Raw genomic sequence first — 25,056 nt, 5'->3', positions numbered from 1 at the left:
ATACATTGCGTCTATTGAGGTTCAAACAGGTAAAGCCCACTATACGTTTTGTCCCGAATTCTTGGGCATGCAGATGCGCCTAACCTCGCCTTACACCTCATCACTGCCACAGAAACGTAATTACGCCCAAATGTCCTGGCCAATCTCCCTTAGTGGCAGACGGCATTTTTTGTTTGGAAGAAGAGGATGAAGAATGATGTGAGAGAAATTCACTGGATGAGGAGGAAGAAGATGTGAAAAAGTAGGCGCACGAACCATTCTCGCTTAGCAACTTCATGAAGTACGTTCTGTTGCCTGCAGTAATGCAGCTTCTAGTTGCCGTCGGCTGTATAAAAGAAACGGATCTCTACAAATCAGGTGAGATCAACATATTGCATTGGAGCCATGGGCTATATGCAGCTGCAGCCTGCAGGTATAGAATAATTTGACGCATGCGAAGCCAGCCAGGCAGTCATAAAAGTGCTGGTTCGTCATTGTCCCAGTCCAATGATTGATTGTCGGGACCACTCGGTTTTAAAAAGCAGTGAAAGCGTTTGAAAGCTAAATATTGCGCAGAAGTGAAAGAAGGTCATATACTGAAACCAAAAATATCAGCATTATAAAATTGTGTGGTCTAGAACCTTTTTTATATGCGCTTGAACAACATAATCTGAAACACTTCTAGCACAGGGGAAACACGGCAATACTAAGCCTAATGGATTCCGAAGTTGCCAGTTTGCAAAAGGTGGGGCCGTTGAGTTGGGTTATTTCAGCTTACTTTAGTGAGGTTAGGCCAGTTCGGGTTTGGCAGATTGGGGGTTCTGCCCCCCCCCCCCCCCCCCCCCAGGCACGTACTAGGCGGTGGGGCAATGTGATTGTGCAGCCGGTTGGATCCTGGAAACCTTAGTAAACATGGCGCTCATCTTGGAGACACCGGTGATAAAGTTTAATTTATGTACGTTTCGCACAATACGGCACAATTCCCACGGCATTCACACAATATGACGCTCATTCTTGTTTAATATGATACCTTGTTTGACTGCAAAACATATCTTCTTTGTACATGAAAGAACTGATGTTCTGAGGCTGGAACAACATAGAAGGGACAAATACATACAAATCCTCAATTTGCCTAAGAAATTAACGAGGAAAGATGAAAGTCACTGAAAAGGTTAGCCAGCTGTAGGACTCGAACCCACATCTTCTGGAATGCCGGTCCAGGGCTCTACCAATTGAGCTTAGCTAACACGCCTTCTCAGCGACTTCCAGGGTGCGTCATCTGAAGGGACAAACCAGCCACTCTCTCTCACTCATCCTCCTTTCACTCCTACATTTTTGCTCACTCATACATACACATTCACACATTCATACGACGGGGTCGATGCAGGCGGCAACTGTTCAACACGAAAGAACTGATGATCTGAGGCTGGAACAACATAGAAGGGACAAATACATACAAAGCCTCAATTTGCGTAAGAAATTAACGATGGAAGTCACTGAAAAGGTTAGCCAGCTGTAGGACTCGAACCCACATCTTCTGGATTGCCGGTCCAGGGCACTACCAATTGAGCTAAGCTAACACGCCTTCTCAGCGACTTTTTCAGGGTGCGACTTTCAGGCTAACCTTTTCAGTGACTTTCATCTTTCATCGTTAATTTCTTAGGCAAATTGAGGCTTTGTATGCATTTGTCCCTTCTATGTTGTTCCAGCCTCAGAGCATCAGTTCTTTCATGTTCAACAGTTGCCGCCTGCGTCGATCCTGTCGTATGAATGTGTGTATGAGTGAGCAAAAATATAGGTGTGAAAGGAGGATGAGTGAGAGAGAGTGGCTGGTTTGTCCCTTCAGATGACGCACCCTGGAAGTCGCCGAGAAGGCGTGTTAGCTTTGCTCAATTGGTAGAGCCCTGGACCGGCAATCCAGAAGATGTGGGTTCGAGTCCTACAGCTGGCTAACCTTTTCAGTGACTTTCATCGTTATCTTCTTTGTGTTAATATTCTATCATTAAAAAACCGAGTGGTCCCGGTGCGGAACTACATCTCAAACGGACATTCTCCTACGCTGTGTTCGACTACAGCCAGTATACCGTCGGACCTGGTTTTATGAACCCTCGATATACGAATTCCCTCAACTTACGAACGGCTCCACAGGGAACCAAACTTTCTCCGTGTATTTTGACCTCGTTTTACGAACCCTGGATATCCGAACTATGAACGGATTATTAGGAAACGGACCCAAAGTAGCCAAGCCATTCTGACCTCGATATACGAACGGGCGTTATGAACGTACAGAGGACAGGCCAATGGACCGGAGGATAATGAAAGTTCCTCAGTACATGCTGCCAAGGTCAAACATACAATGTCCCAACGTCGCTACGTTCCACAAACATGATTCACCATTTCCTGAAAGAATAATTCGGACGTTTACAGCCGAACCGTTGTGAGTTTGGACCAGGTCTCCGAGATGGAACATCTTGCCGTTCTAAGAGAAGGCGTTCAGTCCTCACAGCCGGTGACAAGCGTGATATTTGCCGTTGGAAACAGTCTCATCCACGCGCGATGCGGTACTTTGAGGACCGGGTGGATGAGTCAAGTGTCAGACTTCTGTCATCTCTTCTAAACAGGATAGACCCTGCAGAAAGTATGGTGCAAAGCACAATTACGCAGTATTTTCAAAAATAAAACTTATTCAAATCAATTCCCCGTGTTTTTGTGAGGTATTTGTGCACTGCACACCTCGGACCTCGATTTACGAATACCTCGATTTACGAACGATTTTCTGAGAAACGAAGGGTGTTCGTAAAGCGAGGTTTGACTGTATACGTATAGTATACTGTTTACAACATGTTGGCTACAACATGTCTACTGTTGGCAGCCTAAAGGAATTCCAAAATTCGCTCCTACTTTCCTTTCTCGAGTGACTGCTGAATATTGCAAGGCTGTCACAAGACTGGTTTTGTGCTGCAAAAATCTACTATACGAGCTCGAAGCGACCCGCGAGCGGAGCAAACCCTCGCGTTTTCCTCGAGTAACAGCAACAATAACTTTATTTTAATGATGATAATGCGGTAGTTTCACCGGGGAGAGATTTCTATACGAACATCATTTATGAACGTGCAGGGGCCAAATGTTGAACACGAGTCGAAAGCAACACCTTCCTGGTGCACCGGGTTACCGATAATCCGGATTAGCCAAGGTGTGACACCTCGCCTACTTCGGATTGTCGGATGATACGTGGGTTGTGTGTCCGAAGTTAAGCGAAACGGGTCGGCGTTACTCTTCCGTCTCGCACAGTGACTGATCTGTGCACAGAAATGAATTCGTTCTTGGGCCAACACTTGCAGCAGCCCAAATGAAGGCCTCCTTTGCATTTCTGAATTGCAAATGTGCATGACATCAATAATAATGACACAAATCGATTATTATCCTGTAGTGCCTTTCGGTGATGCAGGAATGGATGAATGTGTACAACAATTAAGAGGCATTGATTCTGCTACACACTTACACAATGGATAGAGCAGATGCCCTCTACTGTCGTACATAAAATCCCCGGCACATACGTGCGCGCGTCTTGCCCTTTGGCACCTATATATTTCGCATCACATAAAAGGGAGTGCCTGACACGTTGCTCTCATTATCGTATTCTATACATAAGTCACCATTGCAAATCACACATTATACACACTTTTCCAGGCGGGTGTGTTGGCAGCACCTACTACACCTTTCGGTGTAAACATTTTTTTGTTTCTCAAAGCCAGTGATCGGCAAAGTACCTCAAAATTGTACTTAAAGTAAAGTACCAAGTACCTGGCATCATTAGTACTTCAAGTAAAGTACAAAGTACTAGGTAAAGTACAAAGTACTAGGTAATGTACTTCAAGTACTCATCAAGTATATTGCCAATTTAATTTGTATCACTTTGCATTTCACTGTTCTGTGTCTTGCTTTTTTGGCAAAACTTTAGCGAGTATTCTTGACAAATGCTCTGAAGCCATAAAGTCCTAGGTTAAGTGCTAACCCGTGAATATGAACTTAATCAGATGTCATAATTTGCAGTTACATGTAGAGAGGTAATCAGTCAGCTGTGCTGTGACTATACAAAATAGTATTATACTCTGACTGATCCAAGATCGCCCGCCTAGTGTGGTGTTCCGGTACCAGGCTAGGAAATTTCAAAGGGAAAAGAGTACAAGCCAAGAGACATTATATATTTCTGGGCATTCCTTGCTGCTTTTTGAAATACAACATGTTTAAAAAAAGAATGCGAAGAAAGTAAAAAAGGATGAAGCACAATGTAAGCCTTCATTTTTATACGACTGTGATCTGCAGCAATGTAATCCATGTGACCAATTAAAACAACGTAAAATGTAAAAATGAAAACGTGTGTCTTTCAGAGTGTTCATCATGTAGTGCAAAAAATCAGACATATAATGTGATATAAAATAATTATTAATTGCCAATGAAGGAAACAATATAAAAAAAGGCATAGAACCCTGCGTTGGAAGAACTGAAATGACAATTGACCAAGTCATTGTGCTGCCGGTTACAGTGTCATAATGTGTGTGTGTCTTTGCATTCCATTCGTTTTACATGATCATAGAAGCGTTGATACTTTTTCAACATTTCAAACCTCTCAACAATAGATTTACTTCAAAAATCTTTTTTTGTAAAATGTCAGACTGGGATTCTTGGTACTGCATCCCACTAAACGCGCTAAAATGACGGCAAAAAGACGAAAACTCAGAGATAGCCCTATGTGTGTCTTGTTGTCATTTTAGCGCTTTTAGTAGGGTGCATTTTTGATACTCTTTTGTGATTTTTTTGTCCGGAGTCCAAGTTTGGGTACTTGAGTACTTGATGGGAAAGTACTCGCAAAAGAGTACTTGAAGTACGGTACAAAGTACACGATTAACAATGCACTTGAAGTAAAGTACAAGTACACAGAAATGTACTTAAAGTACTACTTGAGTACTTGGTACTTCAAGTACTGCCCATCACTGCTCAAAGCCCCTTGTTTACATGCGTGTGTAAAAATATGCAAAAAGTACCTTTAAAGGGACTGTCGCATCCGGGTTCATATGTAAGAGACCGACACGGTAATCTTCGCCACCGATTTACAGTCAACTTGACCAAGTTTCTTCCGAAAACAGCGTACATATAAAATAAACGAGTTTTAGAGATTCGCACTCCCTCTGCAGCTAACGCCATGGTGACGTAAGCCAGGTACACGAATGGGAGCGCAGCGCAGGCTATTATCTCCGGGGCCGCCTCTTTAGCGTACGCATCGCAATATATTAAGTGAAAAGTCCTCGGTAAATGCGGTCGACATTCGCTTACCAGTGTGAGTTCTGATGTGGCCATATTATGTGGAATACGATGTTACGCTCTTGGCTGTACCAACACGGGCTTAAAACGTCCGACGCGGATTACTCTGGTTTACACTTCGCAAAATAAACTTCAAGAATAAACTCCTCAATATAAATCACGAAAAAATCCACGGTGTAAAGATAAAGCCGTAAAAATCAACTTTTGCGATATAAACGCTTTCGATTCAAACTTTCAAAATAAATCGTCTCTGATTGGTCGACAGGCACGGCAGCCCCAGAGCAGCGAAGGTTTTTGGCTCCCGCGTCTGAAAATAGCACAGGGTGGCATCCAATGTATTGCTCCGTAGACGAAAGCGTGCCGGGCGAACGCAATGCATCCTGGACAGGTCCTAGTCGCACGTCACAGCAAACGTCAAGGTACACGTCACCTTAAAGATGGTGGCGCCCGTGATCGGCGACCAAACCGTTTGTAAATAATGCGGTTGTTGTTTCTGCACGACGTTTTGGATGTCTTTCGATCACGGTAATTATTTATATCCAATAATCTCGCAGTAAATCGCGCAGTTTTACACATAAAGCCTCGTACTGTGGGCAACTTCCAAAGGTGTGATGACGACCGCGCGTTAAGACCCACCGAGCCGATGCGATGTACTTAAACTAAGGCAAAATGGGCTACCATGTTGCGGAAGAAGCACCGCATAGTTTACGCTGGCAAATTACGTTCATCTCTTGGTGTTATGACGACGAAAATATGTCGGTAAGCGGCAAAACGACATGTAAACAAAGTCACATGATCTCAAAACGACGTTTTTTATGACGTGCGACCGTGTAAAGGGGTGTACCCTGTTACCCACTCTTAATAATAAAACTTTTGAAATCCACGCTAAGAAATCCACCCTTCAAATTCCAATCCTTTCAAATTCAAACTGTCAAAATAAATCACAATGGGTCTATGCAGTCCAGTGTTAAGCATGGTTTTACTTGAGAAAATCAGTGTTTAAGAAGGTCACACTCCAGAATAACGAGTCTTTATGCAATTCTGTGTGGTATTCAGCATGTATCTCTCAATTATTCATTAATTTAATTAAGTTAGAGGCGTAAATAACTACGCGTATGAATACTAGGAAAACAACGCTTCAGAGGTTCGGCCGTTCGGCTACTATTGGGGACGAGGCTATTAGAGAAAATGGAGTAACGACGGAGCTGTATGGTGTTGCGTGATGTGCTGCATGAAAAGGATAATCACTGCAAGCTCTAATAAAGCATATGTTTCTTCTGCCGATTTCGTCAGGTATTTTTCAGACGTGTAACGACTTGGTGTGCTAACACGCGCGTGTAACTTATAAAGGAATTCATTGGTGAAGTGACATTGATGCAGTCGTAGCTGTTTTGGACAGGCAATCTGGTAGCGAAAAATGTCCACGATAGGCAACATATAAAACGTACCGCAAAACTGCTGTGTCGACCATTTGTCACGACGGTAATCACGTACATCACGGTAAACATAATGGAAACGTCTCTTGCTTTCCTCGGCCTCGGCCTACGAAGAACCGCTAATGTTGTGTTTGATAAGCGCCGCGAAAAGTGGTTTAGCAAGGTAAAACTGTGCCGGACACGCCGTCACTTAAGGAATGCAGAGGAAGACAGAGTAGAGTACCCTCAAATTTTGTACTACTTTTTCTGAATTACTTGTAATTATGCAGCAGCTACATAGGCAGCAGTTAAAATGCTACTGAGAATTGCCAAAACTTCATGCTAGCACTCAATTCTTTTTACAAACTTTGGTTTGTGATGTGATGAATGTTTCGGTGACTTCCATAGGCCCGGTTTCACCAACTCTGGTTAACTGAACCAATATCAAGGGTTGCCAATCCTCGAACAGACACTTAACAGACACTTCTTTTTTTCCATCGGTGATGTGGTGAAGCAGATAGTTTAATGACCGTTCATCTTAGTTCAGATGCTGAAAAGGTTGGTGAAACTGGGTCATTATGTAGCCTTTGTGTTCTGGTGCTGTGCAATGGTTTTTCGAGGGATTCAAACTACAAAAAAAGGGTAGTAATAAAAAAAATTCTTGGCATACCTACCTACCTACATATATGTCCTGGACAGCATGTAAGAAACTCAACAGAATATAAATGTCATCATGACATTGGTAGACAGACTGATACCGAAACAAATCGGAAGGGGAGGGCTGGGTTCCACGAATGGGCACTTGTTCACTGCCTCCTCTTGAAAGAAAAGTAGGACCGAAAGTCGCGTGCTCTGTCAAAGACCACCATAATCCCCTCAAGACCGTGCCTTTTTGATGCGAACTCGTCCCCCCTAGCTTTGAGCGTAGCTCAACTGTACCAAATTGGTGGCAGTGTTGAACAGTATGATGTCATTTGTTTTTATGATGGACAGTTTGATGTCATTTGTACCGTTTCTAAGGCACTTTGTACAAGGGTTTTGTATGCCAGCAGTGTACTGTCTGCGAAAGGTAGTTTCCGTGTCCACTTCAAGAAGACAATTTTTTTAAGAGGCTTAGAGGATGCGTAACTAATGTGTGATTCCCACTAAATATCAGAAGAGAGGTGCACACTTAAATACCTGAAACCCTCAACTCAATTAATTGTAGGATCAAAATTACGTGGGAATATATTGAGGTTTGTCTCGTTCACAAAAGACATCATTGCACACTCTGCAAAGTGCATCGGTAGTTGCCATGGCCTACATCAATCATAGATACTGCAAACCACTTATTGAGCATATGACTATGCTCAATAAGTGGTTTGCAGTATCTATGATTGATGTAGGCCATGGCAACTACCGATGCACTTTGCAGAGTGTGCAATGATGTCTTTTGTGAACGAGACAAACCTCAATATATTCCCACGTAATTTTGATCCTACAATTAATTGAGTCCGCGGTGCACAAAGTGAAAAGCGTCATTGCCCATTGTGAACATGGCCATGCAACAGTGCTTGCGGCTTCGCATTTCTCACTAGTTTCTCTCATCACTTTGTTATGAGATGACTAACGCTTTGCCAATTCAACACTTGGAACTTTGGAACAACTTTGCAAAGCATGTGTACTCGTATGCACTTCCTTTAATCGCTTCAGGAGTATTTCATCCGTAACATATCTCAGCAAAGCAGTATGTCATGTAGGTAACACAATTTTGGCACAGTATTTGCTTGATATGTCCAACAAGCAGAGATATCAAATCTTTGTGCCAAAATGGTGTGCCACGTGTCCGTGTAAAGACGAGTCGCTTAGATGGAATAGGTACAGCATCTTGATGTTGAATGCAACAAGTTAATGTTTGACAACATATATGTCATGGGTTAAATAAAGCAGTATACTGTAGAAGTGTTTTTTTCCACGTGGAAAATATTTTCGCGTTTTCGAGCAGAGCTGCTTTGAGGATTGATTCGCGAGAACTTAAATTCGCGACACAGGTTTCCGGGAGTGCTTTGCTCTTGCATATCGTGCCGCCGTCAATATTCGAGCATATTTCGGCACGTCCTAAGACATCCGTTGTTCACGTGGATTGCGGCATTCTAGGTCTATTCCTTTCTTCTCCTCACAGAGATGGGAGGAAAGGCCCTGTCAAATGGCCTTTAGGGGCCCTGTAGGAGGCCATAGTACTGGCCGTGTGCAAGTTAGCCAGTTTATTTTAGCAGTTCTTATTAATTATCACTCGGGGCACTGACCAGTTCGGTTGAGATGTGGTACTATCATTCAAGCTGGTTTTGAGAATGCGGGGAAAGGCATGTTCTGGCTTCGTGGTATAGTGGTGGTATATTGCATGTATAGTGCAAAGCGTTTAGAGGAGTAACAAAAGCATGATGAATTTTCATTTCTTTTCATCTTGCCTGACGGGATAAAACAATCTTCTGCGCTTGCTTAAACTGCCTACGCTACATGGAGTAGAAAGGGTCAGGTAGCCGCGGTATAGCGTCGAACGCCGAACGATTTTCGCCCTCATATGGCCAGAGTTACTCGTGGGAACTTAAATTCGCGATTTTGGAGGTGTGCGCGAAAAACGCGAAAAATAATTCCGCGTGAAAAAAACCACTTCTACAGTATCATACACATCAGAAGAATGCCAACACTTCAGTGCTTTACCTTTACCTGTTATTCCAATGTTTACTCTCCCTTCTATTGGGATTATGTATTTCATAATCATTTTTGTATTACTGAATTTTAATTTGGCAATCCTTTCACATGTCTTGTGATAGACAGGTTAGCAATGTAAGCAGTGTTTATGTGCCTCTCACAACCTGCATCTTTATGCAAAAGTACTCCAAAAGCCGGGAGACGACATAACTAGACAAAAAAGTAGAGAACTCCAACATAACATAACAAAATAACAAGGTTTACTCAGACGTTTCATCCGTGATGCGACGGAGATCATCAGTGCCTAACTGAATGAGCGATTGCACAACCTGTCATTATTTAAGGAGATGGGAGTATTGTTCGGGGAAGGGCCACGGTTTTTCTTAAAAACCGAGGGGTCACTGCGTATGTTTCGAGACTCTAGAAGCTTCCTGTGTCCCCATCTTTGTTCTCTCTTGTTATGCTTGTTAAGTTGGAGTTCTCTACTTTTTTGTCTGCATTTTTATGTGTGAGGGTGTTTTTGTGACAAGAGGGCAAGGGTGCCGGCAACATGGCACATGTTAAAAAAAATGCAGAACCAGAGACACACACACACACACACACACAAAGTATACCATAACACAGTCCCAATCATTTTGTCGTGTCCGTTTTGATGTGTCGTCTGTTCTACAGTTTTTTTTTTTTTCGTGTGTAGTTTCTGGATTTTAAGCCCAGGAGCAGTTGCTGCAGAGGATGCTGAGAACATGTGAAGCATACATTTTCTCATTCTCACATTATGCTGTAAGCAGTGTGAAATACAACCCAAAAGGAATTTAATGAGAGACAACTTGTCATCAAGATCAGTGTGGGAACATCGCAAAGGAAAAATAATTCTGAACCATAATGAATTTCTATCCTATTTAATGGTACAGTATCAGATGAAAGTAATCCAAATAATATTAAAGAAGTAACCGTGCAAATTATGAGTCAAACAGTGAAGCTGGCTGCAGTACACTACAATGTGTCACATGTAACAATATCAGTGTTTCCAAAACTGACACATAAACCTTAGGGAGGCCGCAATAGTCAAAGCAGGGGTTACACAAGTTGGCGAAACGAAAAAGCAGATGAAATGAACGCAATATGCGACAAAACCAAGGAAACTATCACGCTACAACTGCAATATATTGAAGTTGTTTTTAAAAAATAGAAGTTAGTTCAGCGCACAGATATCAGCTGTCGAACACACAGCCATCCCGAAAACTATGCCCATCTTCGTTGATGCACCCACGAATCCACAGGAAGACCGCCGAGGCTTTCCCACTCGGATTAAGTATCTGTACCTGGAACTGTGAACAGTTTGGTGTACACTCCACAAAACGAGAACAGCTGATTGCCGATTTCATGGGCGCGGCCATGCGAGCCGACAAGGACAGTTCAACAGAGGAGCAATTTGAACGCGAATGTGGCGCTAGTGGTAGGCGCAACAATTTGCACTTAAAAGGACGTAAAGTGACCAAAAATTAAGCAGCGACGATGCGTGCTTGCTCATTTTTGATTATTTGGGCCTTTAGTCCACATCACGGTTCAGAAAAGCTGCTAAAATGCCGATGACTGGCACAAGAAAAACGAGTTTGCAATGTTTTTTGACCCGTTGCGGTTCAAGCGAATATATCTTTTTTGTGCTTCCTTCCTCTTTTTTTCTTTCTTGTTTTTCTTTTTCTTTTATTGTTTTTTACTGTTGTAGGTTTGTTCCGGAGCCCTAGCTTGGAAAGCTGCTCCTGTTTAGTTTCGGTATAAATCGGAATGTGGGGGCAGGGGGAACAGTCCACCGCTCCTCGAGTTTTCACAGTGCTGGCTCTGCCCCCCACCCCCCGCCCTCGAATTTTCCCTCCGAGGACCTCTTTGAAAATGCCGTACTTCTCAATCTCTAACTCCATGTCCAGCAGTGCTCTCCTTCAGGTTAGGTTAGGTTGGGTTAGGTTAGGGCTCGCTCCCCCTTGCCGACTTCCGAGTTAGTGCGAGCGAAGTATCTCGATAATGGAGAATCTGAAACGGTGCACTAAAAACAAATGTCACCTCTGGGGATAATAATTTGAAGCATATCGATGAAGGATTCATCTCATATCTAAACCGATTGCCAGCAATTCTACTCTTTCTGTTTCTCGAAGAAAGAAAAAGAGCTTCACACACACACACACAAAAAAAAAAATACATCTTAGTGAATTATGCAAATTAGAATGCCAAAATACCTTGCAGATAAGGTTTTCCTCCACTCGCGTACGCGTACGTGCGAAACTAATGTACACATAGTCCTAGTTGTTTTATTTTAAAAAATCTCCATTAAAATATGCTACGACCACGAAGTATGCGTTTGTGGCACCCCGTTTATTTTTTGTGTGTGTGTGTGTTTCAGCTTGGGGGGGCTTTTATAAAAAAGTAACGAGAGCACGTCATTTTCACAGTTGAGTTATACGGGCGCGTATCTTTTCCAAGAGAGACGGTAATGACTAATAAGGATGACTAATCAATTAAATTCATTATTTAACTCTAATAAGAACGTCTTGAACAAAAGCCAGATACCAATATGAGAGACTGTCCTAGTTAAAATCCACGTTTAAAAATTTTGAAACGCGTACGTGTATTAAAATATCAATCCCTGAATTTTGACATGCAAATGGCCAAAACCGAAACCGTGGCAACCACGTTTGGGGTGGTGGTCTTCACGGTACGGGATCTCTATGGGATACTTCTGTAAGTCAACTCCGCTCGCAACTATATTGTCTTGGCTCCGAAACCGTATGTTTCTGGAACGTAGAGAGGGAAAAAAGGAATCACACAACAGGAATATACTTCAAGTACTCTTCTCCTTAGGGAAGCGAGGAAGCGAAAGATTTATTGACTCTACGTTACGTTGCACTAGTGTCAGCGCGCTGAGCGGTTGAGCTGGAATTGGAATTAGAATTGGAAATGAATCAAACAGAATGATAAATATTACTAGAAAGAAAAAGAATGAAAAAAGCGTTATCTGAGCTGATCGAACTCGGTTCACTCTGGAAATTGTTGCACCGACGACTGGCGCCACGTTCGAACTTACCTAAAATTGCTCCTCTGTTGAACGGTCCTTCTCGGCTCGCATGGCCGCTCGCATGGCCGCGCCCAGGTCCCCCAAACTCACCTCGGAAAAGCGTGCAACGAAGAAGGCCGCCACTAGATACCCCACTGTTGCCGTTCCGGGTCACTTCAGCGCGCTAAGTTTAGCGACAAAATGTTTTTGTTGTTTCTGCGAATGAGTCTAGTCTTTATATGTCCAAATAAAACGCGTATAACAACTTTCTCTGTCGTGTTTCACTTTTTGGTCCCGTTTTTAAACGTGTTGAGCGATGGAAAGGATCAAGTGCACGACTGCGTGCATCACATAGCGTACCTGTCGTACCAGGCGCCGCAGGCGCTGCAGTCGTCCATTTCTCCTTCGGTGACTTGGCCTGGCTTGGATTGTGCTTCAACTGGATCTTTAGCGCGCTACAATCCACGCAACCCAACGTCTGGTAACAATGGGGTATCTAAGGGCGGCCTCCGGCATTGCACGCATCGGGATACGAACAAATGCATGGGAAAATGGCGACCTTGGGGGACCTGGCCGCGCCCATGAAAGCAGCAATCAGCTGTTCTCGTTTTGTGGAGTGTGCACTGAACTGTTTGTAGTTCAAGCTACAGGTACTTAATACGAGTGGGAGAGCTTCGGCAGTCTTCCTGTAGATTCGTGGGTGCATCAACAAAGATGGGCATAGCCTTCGGGATGTCTGTGTGTGTCAGCCGGTGTCTCCGTCTGTTACGTCGCGAGACAACTGAGATCACCGTCTGTGCGCGCTCAGGAAGCTCGAAATCTGCCCTGATACATATACAGTAATATACACCTTCAATATACGCTGATACATATACGGTCAATAAATTGGGACTTGCTCCACGGCAATCTTTCCAGGAGTTCACAAGAGACACTGTTTGTGGATTTATGCCTTACATTTAATCTATCGCATGTCGTTCCACATCCTACGCAAATAACTCATGCCACGCAGTCAACCCTTGACTTGGTTTTAACCTCCCATCCTGAGCACATCACTTCTTTGCATGTCACTGATGGTCTCAGTGACCACAAGGCCATTTTCAGATATCTCTTCAAGTAGTCCAAATGTTCATAAATTCAACGATAAAACCATATACGACTATGCTCGAGCTAACTTCCAAGCCATCAACGAGGGTCTTGAAGCTCTGTATGAAAATTCATTTCATGGCACCTTGCCTCACTCCATTGAGGATAACTGGTCCCTCTTTCGTGACAACATAAGCTACCGTACCGAGTACAATGTTCCAAAGATAAGAGTGTGAAATCTTATGATCACAATCCTTGGTTCACGAAAAGTCTTAAAATCTTGCTAACCAAGAAAAAGCGCTTATTCAGGAAAGCAAAGCGTCTTGGCGACAACGTATCATGGGCTAAATTTCACTACTGTGAACGGGAATACAGGTGCTCGATCAAGGAAGTGAAACATAAGTTCTTTACCATCGACCTCCCGTCTCTCTTGACGAATAAACCAAAACAATTTTGGAAAATCTTATCTCCACCAAAATCCCACCGTATCAGTCTGACACCCGCCGACAGCGACTGCGCCAACGCTTTCGCTTCCTTGTTTTCATCCGTTTTCAACACCGATAACGGGTACACCCAAACTCAATTATCAGTAATCGCCTTGTCACCTATGGTCCCCATTCATATCAGCACTCATGGCATTTGTAAAATCATTGAGTCACTTAAGCTGTCGTCGAGTGCTGGTCCGGACTCTATTAACCCGAAGGATCTATACAACACGAGATCTATTTCCAGCAAGATTCTATGTTGCATATTTACTCAGTCACTCCAAGATTCTGCCATACCGCAGGACTGGAAGATGGCGAAGATTGTCCCTATTCACAAATCAGGCAGCTGCCACATCGTTAATAACTACCGCCCCATTTCACTCACATCTATAGTATGTAAAATTCTCGAACGCATACTCCAACGTAGTTAAGTACCTTGAAGAAAAATGCTTCTTCTATCACTTGCAGCACGGGTTTCGAAACCTCTTTTCATGTGAAACTCAAGCAGTCAGTTTTGTTCACGACATCTTTCTCCACGCGGACAATAATCATCAGACTGACGCCGCTTTCTTAGACTTTCGCAAGGCCTTCGATATGGTGCCGCACTCTAAGCTTCTATACAAACTCTATCTGCTTAACCTCGACCCGTATGTCGTCCATTGGATGGCTCAATTTCTGACTAATCGTACGTTATTTGTTACTTGCAACAACCACCAATCCCCAGATGTACCTGTGCTTTCTGGTGTCCCTCAGGGTTCAGTCCTCGGCCCTCTCCTTTTCCTTATCTATATAAATGACCTTCCTTCAGGCATATCTTCCACGATTTGCCTCTTTGCTGACGACTGTGTAGTGTACACGCAAATCCTCTCTCCTTCTGACCAACTAACCTTACAAAGCGACCTTTAACTAATCCGGCATTGGTGCAATGAGTGGCAAATGCCTCTCAACATTGCACAGTGTCGCATTTTGTCGTTTTCTCGAAGACGGGTCTCCTGCCTTCCTCCTTTCCCCTACACTCTAAGTGATATCACATTAACCCGAGCAGATTCTTACAAATATCTTGGAATCCACCTTTCCTCCAACCTAACTTGGAACGAGCACATCAACCACATAATAACTAACGCTTCTCGCTCCCTAGGCTTTGTTAGACGCACCCTCAGGTTGGCGGGCTCCATCTTAAGCTCCTAACCTTAACGGCTCTTGTACGAAGCAAGCTGGAATATGCATCACCTATTTGGGACCCTCCTCAAAAGTATCTCTGCGACGCCCTAGAAGCCATCTAGAATCGGGCTGCCCGTTTCATTTCCAACGACTACAAATTCGATCCCTTGTAACCGCGTTAAAATCAAACCTTAATCTCGACTCACTCGAACATCGTCGCCGTATTGTCAAGTTAGCCCTCTTCCATTGGTTCTTTTTCATCTTGCCACCGCACCAATCGCCCATCACCCGCCCGGGTGTCATTTTTCCTTGCATCCACCACACTAATAAGGTCACATGCTTTCATTGTAATACCAATGCATTATCCAGATCATTCTTTTGTTCAACTGCCATCGAATGGAACAACCTCCCATCACCTCTCGCAACTATTATCTACCATACACTATTTTGTAACACCCTCTCCCGTTCACTCCACCCACAAGACCAACACGCTTGTATGTCAGTTGCTATGAAATTTTTCACCTCCCCCTTATCATATTTGTTAATTATCTGTACTTACGTGAACGAACTCCCTGTTTCACGCTTTAATACTTGTTTTCATATAAGATTGTACTGTCGTCGTTTCTTTATTTTCCTGTTTACTTACTGCTAATTGTGTTGTTCTTTTCTGCTTGCTTGTTTGTTTCTATCAAGTTGCCGTAAATGTATCTTACGCTCGGGTTCCCACCCCCCATGTAATGTCCTCCGGACCCTTGGGGTTCTCGAAATAAATAAAGAAATATGAATGTTATACTAGTGCGTGAAGTAGCGTCTGATGTAGGTCCACGGTCTCGTCATGATACAGTGGGGAATACTGCTGCACACTTGATCCAAAGCATTGCTGCGAGTTAGCTTGTTTCCCGACTGATTGTGTGCTGAACTGAACTTGCATTTTTGTAAAACAACTTCAATATAATGCAGTCGTAGAGAGATAGTTTCCTTGGTTTTGTGGCATATTGCCCTCACTTCATCTGCTTTCTCTTGGGCCCCGTTTGGGCTATCGCGGCCTCAATGGGGGTCCTGACACACTGTTTGGGTAACACTGAGGCATACTGTATATTGTTACATGTTGTAGTGTACTGAAGCCAGCTTCACTGTTGTATTGTTTCTTCGCATGATTACTTCTTCAACATTACTTGAATGAGGAATGCGGAGAATGAGGAAATGTATGCCTTGCATGTTCTGGATGTGCTCTATTTGCTGACCCCTGCTGTTGGGCTAAAATCCAGCAACTACACAAAAAGATTAACAAATGCAGAACAGGAGACAGAAACACGGACACAATGACACAATTGAGATCATGATATGTTGTCAATTTTTTTCTGTGTCTCTGGTTCTACATCTTGTGAACATGCACCACATTGCCAGCACCCTGCTACTCCACTGCCAGCACTCTTGCTACGAAGAGAGCCTCTCAGCAATAAAAATGCGGGTTGTCAAATGCACGTAAACAGTGGTTACATTTTTTGGGGGTTCACTCATCTAATGTTTATGCCAGAAAATGCTCCCCTAGTTCACATGGCATACTGAATATGAGTGTGCTCCACAGCCACAAACTACATTGTAAATTAGCACTGCAGTATGTTTATTGGCACACATGAAATTACCCTTCATAAGTGCATCATGCAAGCTGATTGATTCTGATGCCAACTGCTCATGAAATAACGTGGGGTGGGGTGAAAGACACTGGAATCACATGTTGCGTCACTAGCAGTGCCGTACTCACTCAGCAGTGACATCACAAGCAGTGATTTTTCGCTGAAGCGTGCAACTCAACGATGTAATTTACATCTTGATTGCAGAAAAAGTAAGCACATGTTTGTTATTACTTGGTATACAGTTGAAACTTGTTAATGTGATGACGGTCATTCTCGTTGATTTTGGCAATGAAACCATTTTAGGATAAAAAACACCTGTCAAGGTGTAAGCTATGAAAAGTAGTAAATTGAGTGAGGCATTTTAAATTGCCTTTTTTCCTTTATATTTCCAGTGCAGACATACATCAGCTTGTGTAACTGTCAACCTGGGCTATTCCAGCCAAAACCAGCCAGAGATGTAGCTTGACTCTGTTAAATATCACTGAAAAAAATTGTGTGCATTTTTTAGATGATGCATATATCGAATGTAACTCATCATTTTGTTTTCTTGAACAATGGGGGCACATTAAACTGTGCCGAAATATGAAGTTGTCCCTTACGAGCTTCCTTCTGACATCTACATATGCATCATTTGTGCGCTTTCCTAGCCTGGTGTTAGAGGGGAACCACGGCTCTGCCATCCCAAAGGGTATGTAGAACGAGAATAAATCTGGTGACGTGGTGAGAACTCGAGAAAAGAACACATTTGGAGTCAAGTTTACAATAAATTTCTGACACATTAGCATTCTTGAAGGAGCCCCAGATTATTTATGCTTGTTACTGATTGCTTGTGATTAGCTTCACATAAAAATATCAAGCTGATCTATATTCATTGTTTAACCATGTGTTTGAGAATAACAAGCACTTGCAAAAAATTACCTTTTTTTTCAGATAGTATATTCACATATAGGTCGTCTAAAAGAAATCTTCCCTTATTTGTATAACTAGTCCTCTCATGCAACATATTGAAAATCTAGAGGTTTATTTTTCTTTAAGAAAAAATTAAAAAAATTGTCACCATAATGTGCTGCAGCTTGTTCGTCAGTTGAGGCCATCTAGGAAGCAAAAAAAATATTTTGAGAAACTAGCGGTTGTATTTGCTCTTACGCAAGAAAAATGTTTCGTCAGCTCATTCATATCCCATCTGTATGACGCTATAGCACACTTTGAACAAATTCTGCATTCAACCGTTCTGCCCAGTTCTACAGATTAATTGCAGTCGCTGCTTCATAACAGCTTTGTCAACATTTATGATTGTTTTCACATACCTGAAGTCATCTGGAAAGTGAACAAATCTCATCATTTCAAGGGCATACCCTCTCCTATAGCATGTTCAGAATCTGCTGGCATGTGTTTTCTGTAGGTCTTATAGCATCAGCTGACCATATTGGCTCAGATCATGTCAGAATGCGACGTAACAGCTTTTGGAAACAATTTATTATGATCTCGTGTGCCCTTCAACCACAACAGAAAAAAAAAAAAAGAAAACAGTCTTTCTTTCAGTGGAAATAGGTGTTTTTGCTGCATTAACAGAAGGTGGCTCAAATTAATTGTGTACCTCCTTGTGGCCTGGGTGGAGCATGCCTCACTGTGCTTTATGTCCAGTAATTTCTTCTCCAACCGCATCTCTTTGGCAGTGAGCCACGACGTATGCAGTCTTCAAGCTTTCTTTCACCCGGAAGAACAGCTTACAGCTCTGCAGGCATCAGAATATTTGCACGCAATAAGGGGCTACAATCTAGCCCTATAGATGCTAACGTTTTAAATGGTACTGCGAACACAGTCATAGTACCCTATATCACGGCACAAAGCAATTATGTCAAAGCTATGCTTGTGGAGGCAAAGTCACGCTTGCCAAAGCCAAAGAGGCAAAGTGATGCTTATGGAGGGTTTTATTATGCCCTGCTGCTCAGTGTATGGCTTCTGTTTTTAGCTGGAACAAACCAATAAAAAAAAAATCTGAGGAAAGAAATATGCCACCTTCAGTTGTCATCGACCAAGCAAACTAAGTCAATAATGGTGGTTGTTATTCACTCTGCTATGTGATTGTCTTCATGTAAATTCACCTCTTTGGTACTGTGGTATCAGGTAGCTTCCTTGTAGCGTAACATATATGTGACCACATAGAGGACAAAGAGGACGAATTAGCTAGTCTGGCGTAGGAGCTCTCACACTGGCATAGCTGGTCAAAAAGAAAATGTGGGCCATACATCACATAAGACACAAATACCAGTATATTTTCAGCAAGCACTGGTTAATGTCTAGTAGGTGCAGTGCATATAGCATGTCCATGGACTGATTTTTTATTCTTAGAGAAATAATATTTTTGCAGTTATAAAGGATGACAACATGTTCTATATCCGAAGCGAATGTACTAATTAGGTCTCGTTTAATTATTAGAAATAGAAGGTCGGTGCAAATGCAATGTCAGTTTCCCTATGTGCCGCTATAGTTTTCCAAAGTATGCTCGTGACCATTTAGTGCGAGGACATGGCCCCGAAATAATGGCTGTGTGAGAGTAAATCCCGGAGCGTTCTTTTTGCCTTTTCACTTGAACGTGAGGAAGAAACAACGCTGCAGAACTGCAAGCAGCACATTTAATGTAATGTCCTACAGGATGCAAGTTTTACAGCGATTTCATATTTCAGCACAATATTTATAAGCTGTAAAAATGGGTGCAAGGGTACCATACAGTGAAGTAGCTGGTACCGTAAATTTTAGACCTCTTCTTGGCGTGGGTGCTTGGCATAAAGAGTGACTGCTAATAAACGTACTTGGGGATTTCTGAATGCGAAGATCATAGGAGAGAAAGGAAGGCAAACAAAGACAACAGAGGGTGCCATTCATTTCTCACAGTTCTGATTTCAGTTACTTCATTGCTCTTAGTTTTCTTCAGTTCCGACATCTGATAACCAGAATTTACACTGTATGTCCACGCGAATAAAAAAAGATGCAAAAATTCCTGTGAGAAAATTTCATGGTTTTTAATACCTTGAAAATGGCATTCTTCGGTTCCAGTGTATTCAAAGACCAGTGAAAACAAAGTGCTTGAAGTATTATGTCTAGATACATCTTTTGCAGCTTTTGCATGGCAAATCGTTGTCTAGGAAGGTGCGCGAATCAATGTGGATGTTCCTGAAATTAGAATCTTATTTCGTTACACTTTGAGATTACCGTATGCTGGTTACCAAAAAAAATTAGGACCTCTGCTGACTCAAGTAATTCATTCGAGAGAAAATAGTTTTTTTTCTTGCAAACAAACACACAATTTCTTCACATTCATATGCAGCTTATTTGCAGAAATGCATTTCGAGAGTCTGTCCAGTACCTGTTCCGTGCGTTAATCAGAACGTAGGCTCACAAGGAAAACCACAGGCAGGTTCCGATTTCACGATTCTACGGTTCTGAGCCTGGAACACAGGCAGACACATACAGACGGACAAACGCAACACATCCACACGGTATCGGAATCAGGCTTTTTCGTCCATCGTCACTTTTCAACTATACGATTTCACAACCAAGGCAGCCCTGCAGGAGAATGGCGATGTTCGCGACAATGTTCATAATATAGCAGGTGTCCACCATAGCTGGAACCAACACCGGGAACTCATTTGGTGACAAGACACGAATTCAGAGTTCGACATTCGACAGAGTTTGACAGGCGAGCAGCAGAACCATTAACTGCAGTCTCAACAGAATCCTGATAGCCGGCGAAGAATACAGTAAACGATTCGTCCAGACTCGGTACTCTCGTTCCCAGCCCACCGCAAAAAGCCTCACCCTGCGGGGAACTATTTTGAAACGCGGGAGCGAAAAGCCTTCGCTGCTATGAGGCTGTCGTTCCTGTCGACCAATCAGAGACGATTTATTTTGAAAGTTTGAATCTGAAGTGTTTGTATCGCAAAAGTTGATTTTTACAGCTTGATCTTTACATCGTGGATTTTTTCGTGATTTATTTCGAGGAGTTTATTCTCGAAGTTTATTTTGCGAAGTGTAAAACAGAGTGTTCCCGTGTAAAGATAGCCGTAAAAATCAACTTTTGCGATACAAACGCTTCAGATTCAAACTTTCAAAATAAATCGTCTCTGATTCGTCGACAGGCACGACAGCCTCAGATCAGCGAAGGCTTTTGGCTCCCGCGTCTCAAAATAGTTCCCCGCAGGGTGAGGCTCTTTGCGGTGGGCTGGGAACGAGAGTACCTAGTCTGGGCGAATCGCTTGCTGTAGTTTTCGCCGGCTTTCAGGATTCTGTTGACATTGCAGTTAGTGCTTTGTTTTGCTGCTCGTCTGTCAAATTTGAGTACGTCCAACTCTGAATTCGTGTCGCAAGTCACCAAATCAGTTCCCGGTGTTGGTTCCAACTATGGTGGACGCCTACCATGTTGTGAACATTGTCGCGGACATCGCCATTCTCCTACAGGGCTGCCTTGGTTGTGGAATCGGAAAGTTGAAAAATGACGATCGACGAAAAAGCCAGATACCGGCACCCTGTGGATGTGTTGTGTTTGTCCCTCTGTGTGTGTTCCAGCCTCAGAACCGTAGAATCGTGAAATCAGAACCTGCCTATGCACTTTCCTGCGTGTGGTTTTCCTTAGGAGCATACGTTCTGGTAAATGCAGGAAACTGGTACTGGACCGACTCTCGAAATGCCTTTCTGCAAATAAGCTGCATGCGAATGTGAAGAAACTGTTTGTTTGTTTGCAAGAAAAAGCTGTTTTCCTTCTGATGAATAACAGCAACAGATGTGCCTTCATTTTCTGTAACTAGTAGACTGTAATCCCGATGTGTAACGAAATGAGATTCTAATTTCAGGAACATCCACATTGATTAACGCACCTTCCTACACAACGATTTGCCATGCGAAAGCTGCAAGAGATGTATCTAGATATAATATTTCAAGCACTTTCTTCTCACCGGTCTTTGAATACCCTCGAACCTAAGAATGCCATTTTCAAGGCCTCAAAAACCATGGAATTTTCTCACAGACCTTGAAAAATCTTTGCATCTTTTTTTATTCGCGTGGATCCACAGTGCAAATTCTGCTTATCTCATGCCGGAACTGTGTCTCTAAACGAAGAGCAATAAGCAACTGAAACCAGAAGTGTGAGAAATGAACGGCACCCTCTGTTGTATTTGTTTGCCTTCCTTTCTGTCCATCATCCCTTCTGGTCTTTGTGTCATCTTCACATTCAAAAGTCCCCTAAGTACCTTTATTAACAGATCACTCTTTATGCTAAGCACGCACGCCAAGAAGAAGTCTAAAATTTACGGTGCCAGCTACTTCATTGTGCGCAACCGTACCCTTGCACCTACTTTTACAGGTATTGTGCTACTATTATAAATATTGTGCTGAAATATGAAATGGCCATAAGACCTGCATCATGCGCGACATTACATTAAACGTGCTGGTTGCAGTTCTACAGCGTTGTTTCTCCCTCACGTTCAAGTGAAAAGGCAATAAGAACGCTCCGAGACTCACTCTCACAGAACCATTATTTCGGGGCCATGTCCTCGCGCTAAATGGTCACGAGCATCCTTCTGAAAACTGCAGCAGCACATAGGAAAACCGATGTTGCATTTGCACCGAGCCTCTATGTCCAATAATTTGACGAGACCTAATTATAGTATATCGACTTCGGATGTAGAACATCTTGTGATCCCTTATATCTGTGAAAAAATGATTTGTCCAAAAATAAAAAACCCAGTCCATGGACACGCTAAATGCACTTGCGCCTATTATAAATTAACCATGACCAAAACAGGTGACTTAACATGAACACAATCACAAGTAGAGTGAATAACAACCACCTTTGCTTATATTGCTTAGTTGATGGCGATCGAAGGTGGCATATTTCTTTCCTCACCATTTTTTGTTCATTGTTCTGTTCCAGCTAAAAGCGGAAGCTATTCACTGAGCAACAGGGCGTAATAAAAGCACGGACATAACATAGAAAAACAAAATTCAATTGCTAACGTTTGCCTCCAGAAGCATGACTTTGGTATAAATATTTTGTGCCGTTATAAAGGAGACTATGTTGGCAGTACCATTTAAAAGGTTGGCGCTAATAGGGCTAGATTGCTGCCCTCTATTGAGTGTAGATATTCTGATGTCTGCACAGCTGCAAGCTTTTCTTCCGTGTGAAAGAAAGTTTGAAGACAGTGCATACGTTGTGGCTCACTGCCAAAGACATACGTTTGGAGAAGAAATTACTGGACATAAAGCACAGTGAGGCATGCTCCACCCGGGCCACAAGGAGGTACTATTACTTTGAGTCATCTTCTGTTCATGCAGCAAAAACGCCTATTTCCACTGAAAGAAAGACTGTGGGCTTTTTTTTCCTGTTGTGGGAGAAGGGCATACGATACGAGATCATAATAAACGGTTTCCAAAAGCTGTTATGCCACATTTTGACATGATCTGAGCTAATATGGTCACCAGATACAGTAAGATCTACAGAAAACACTTGCACAGAGCAGGATGCAAATGCGGTGACGATAGTTTTTCCCGTTCAGGAAAACACATGCCAACAGATTTTGAACATGCTATAGGAGAGGGTCTGTCCTTGAAATGATGAGATTTCGTCACTTTCCAGACGACTTCAGGTATGCGAAAACAATTATAAATGTTCACAAAACTGTAATGAAGCAGCGACTGAAACTACGGTAATCTGTAGAACTGGGCAGAACAGTAGAATGCAAAACTTCTTCAAAGTGTGATATGTAGCATCATACAGATGGGATATGAATGAGCTGACGAAACATTTTACTTGCGTAAGAACAAACACACCTGTAGGTTCTCAAAATGGAAAAGCAGAGTGTAGATTTTCGCAGGAGACAGCCACAAAGGCATCATTTTTGTTACTTCCTAGACGACCTCAACTGACGAACAAGCTGCAGCACAGTATAACTTGACTTTTGAGAAAAAGTTTTTAAAAGAAAAATACATCTGTATGTTATAGGAGAGGACCGGTTATACAAATAGGGAAATATTTCTTTTAGACGACCTATACAGGGTGGTCAAAATTAAGCTTTCACGAGCGCAACGCAAACACAGCGATGACAGGAAACCGGATGATAACTTTACGCTACTTGTGTAAGAAACAAGTGCTGCTAATTATGTAGCACCTGTTTCTTACTCAAGGAACAGAAAAAGTAGCACCAGTTTTCTTACTTAGCTTACTTTTGAACACCCTGTATGTGAATACACTATCTGAAAAAAGTGTCATTTTTTGCAAGTGGTTGATATTCTCGTACGCTTGGTTAAAAAATGAATATACAAGGTGTGTGCAGAAAAACGTAACCCGCATTTTTACATGTAACTCGTTGTCTACTTACCCGAGGAACTTCGGGTGGCGTACGATGGCGTATTTATGCGTGCGAAAGCTACGAAAAAATCCTGGAAGGCATACTCAGCGTAAAAAAATAAACAGCGCGCGAAAACATCGTCCTCCATGCATTAGAATAGGCCGGTCATGAGAGTGTATGGTAGTGCATGGCGGTTTCAGGAGAGTTATGTGCAGACACCACTAGGGGCACTAGCATCCATGTGGGCCATCGTTTCAATTTCTGCACCGATAGCTCCCCTAGCGGTACCTGAACACAACTCTCCTGCGTCCGCCCATGTTGCCCTATTCTGATGCACGGAGGCCGACGTTTCCGTTGCTTGTTTATTTTTTAAGCTGAATATGGCTTCCACGATTCTTCTGCAGATTTCGCACGCATAAATGCGCCATCGTGCGCCACCGGAAGTCCGTTAGTTAGGTAGACAACAAGCTAAGTGCCTAAATGCGGGTTACGTTTTTCTGCACACAACCTGTAGATCTGCTTGATATTGTTATGTGGAGCTAATCTCCATACAGCAGTTTACAAGCATAAATAACCTGGGGCTCCTCCAAGAATGCTAATTTGCCGGAAATGTATCGTAAACCTGACCCAAAATGTGCTCCGTTCTTGAGTTATCACCAGGTCACCAGATTTATTCTCGTTCTATCCCAAAGAACACACGCGGTCCTCAGGACGTCCCCACAGTGTCATCGTGTCCTCGTCCTTCGAGGTTATCCTCAGGACGTCCTGAGGATAACACCTTCGGACTGTCCGTGAAGAGTCATTCAGGTACGTCCTGTGCCCATCCCTGTGGGTAACTAGCGGGGCGAGAAATATTAAACATGAGAGATTTGATGTTCTGAGGCTGGAACAACA

At 42.9% G+C, this 25,056-nt stretch overlaps 1 protein-coding gene across 1 annotated transcript in view; it reads left to right on the top strand.

Annotated features, from left to right (window-relative positions):
• The first annotated feature begins 233 nt into the window (after positions 1 to 233).
• LOC135366787 (uncharacterized) overlaps positions 234 to 25,056 on the top strand; it is a 56,886-nt gene continuing 32,063 nt past the window's right edge. Inside the window, exon 1 of the mRNA XM_064599704.1 lies at positions 234 to 357. Coding sequence (XP_064455774.1) covers positions 276 to 357 — 82 coding nt within the window. The 5' untranslated portion in view covers positions 234 to 275. The remainder of the gene's footprint in view (positions 358 to 25,056) is intronic.

This window comes from Ornithodoros turicata, chromosome 1 (assembly GCF_037126465.1).
Source record: "Ornithodoros turicata isolate Travis chromosome 1, ASM3712646v1, whole genome shotgun sequence".
Lineage (NCBI taxonomy): Eukaryota > Metazoa > Arthropoda > Arachnida > Ixodida > Argasidae > Ornithodoros > Ornithodoros turicata.
Note: the sequence above shows the minus strand (reverse complement) of the source record. Positions and strands in the feature narration are given on the sequence as shown.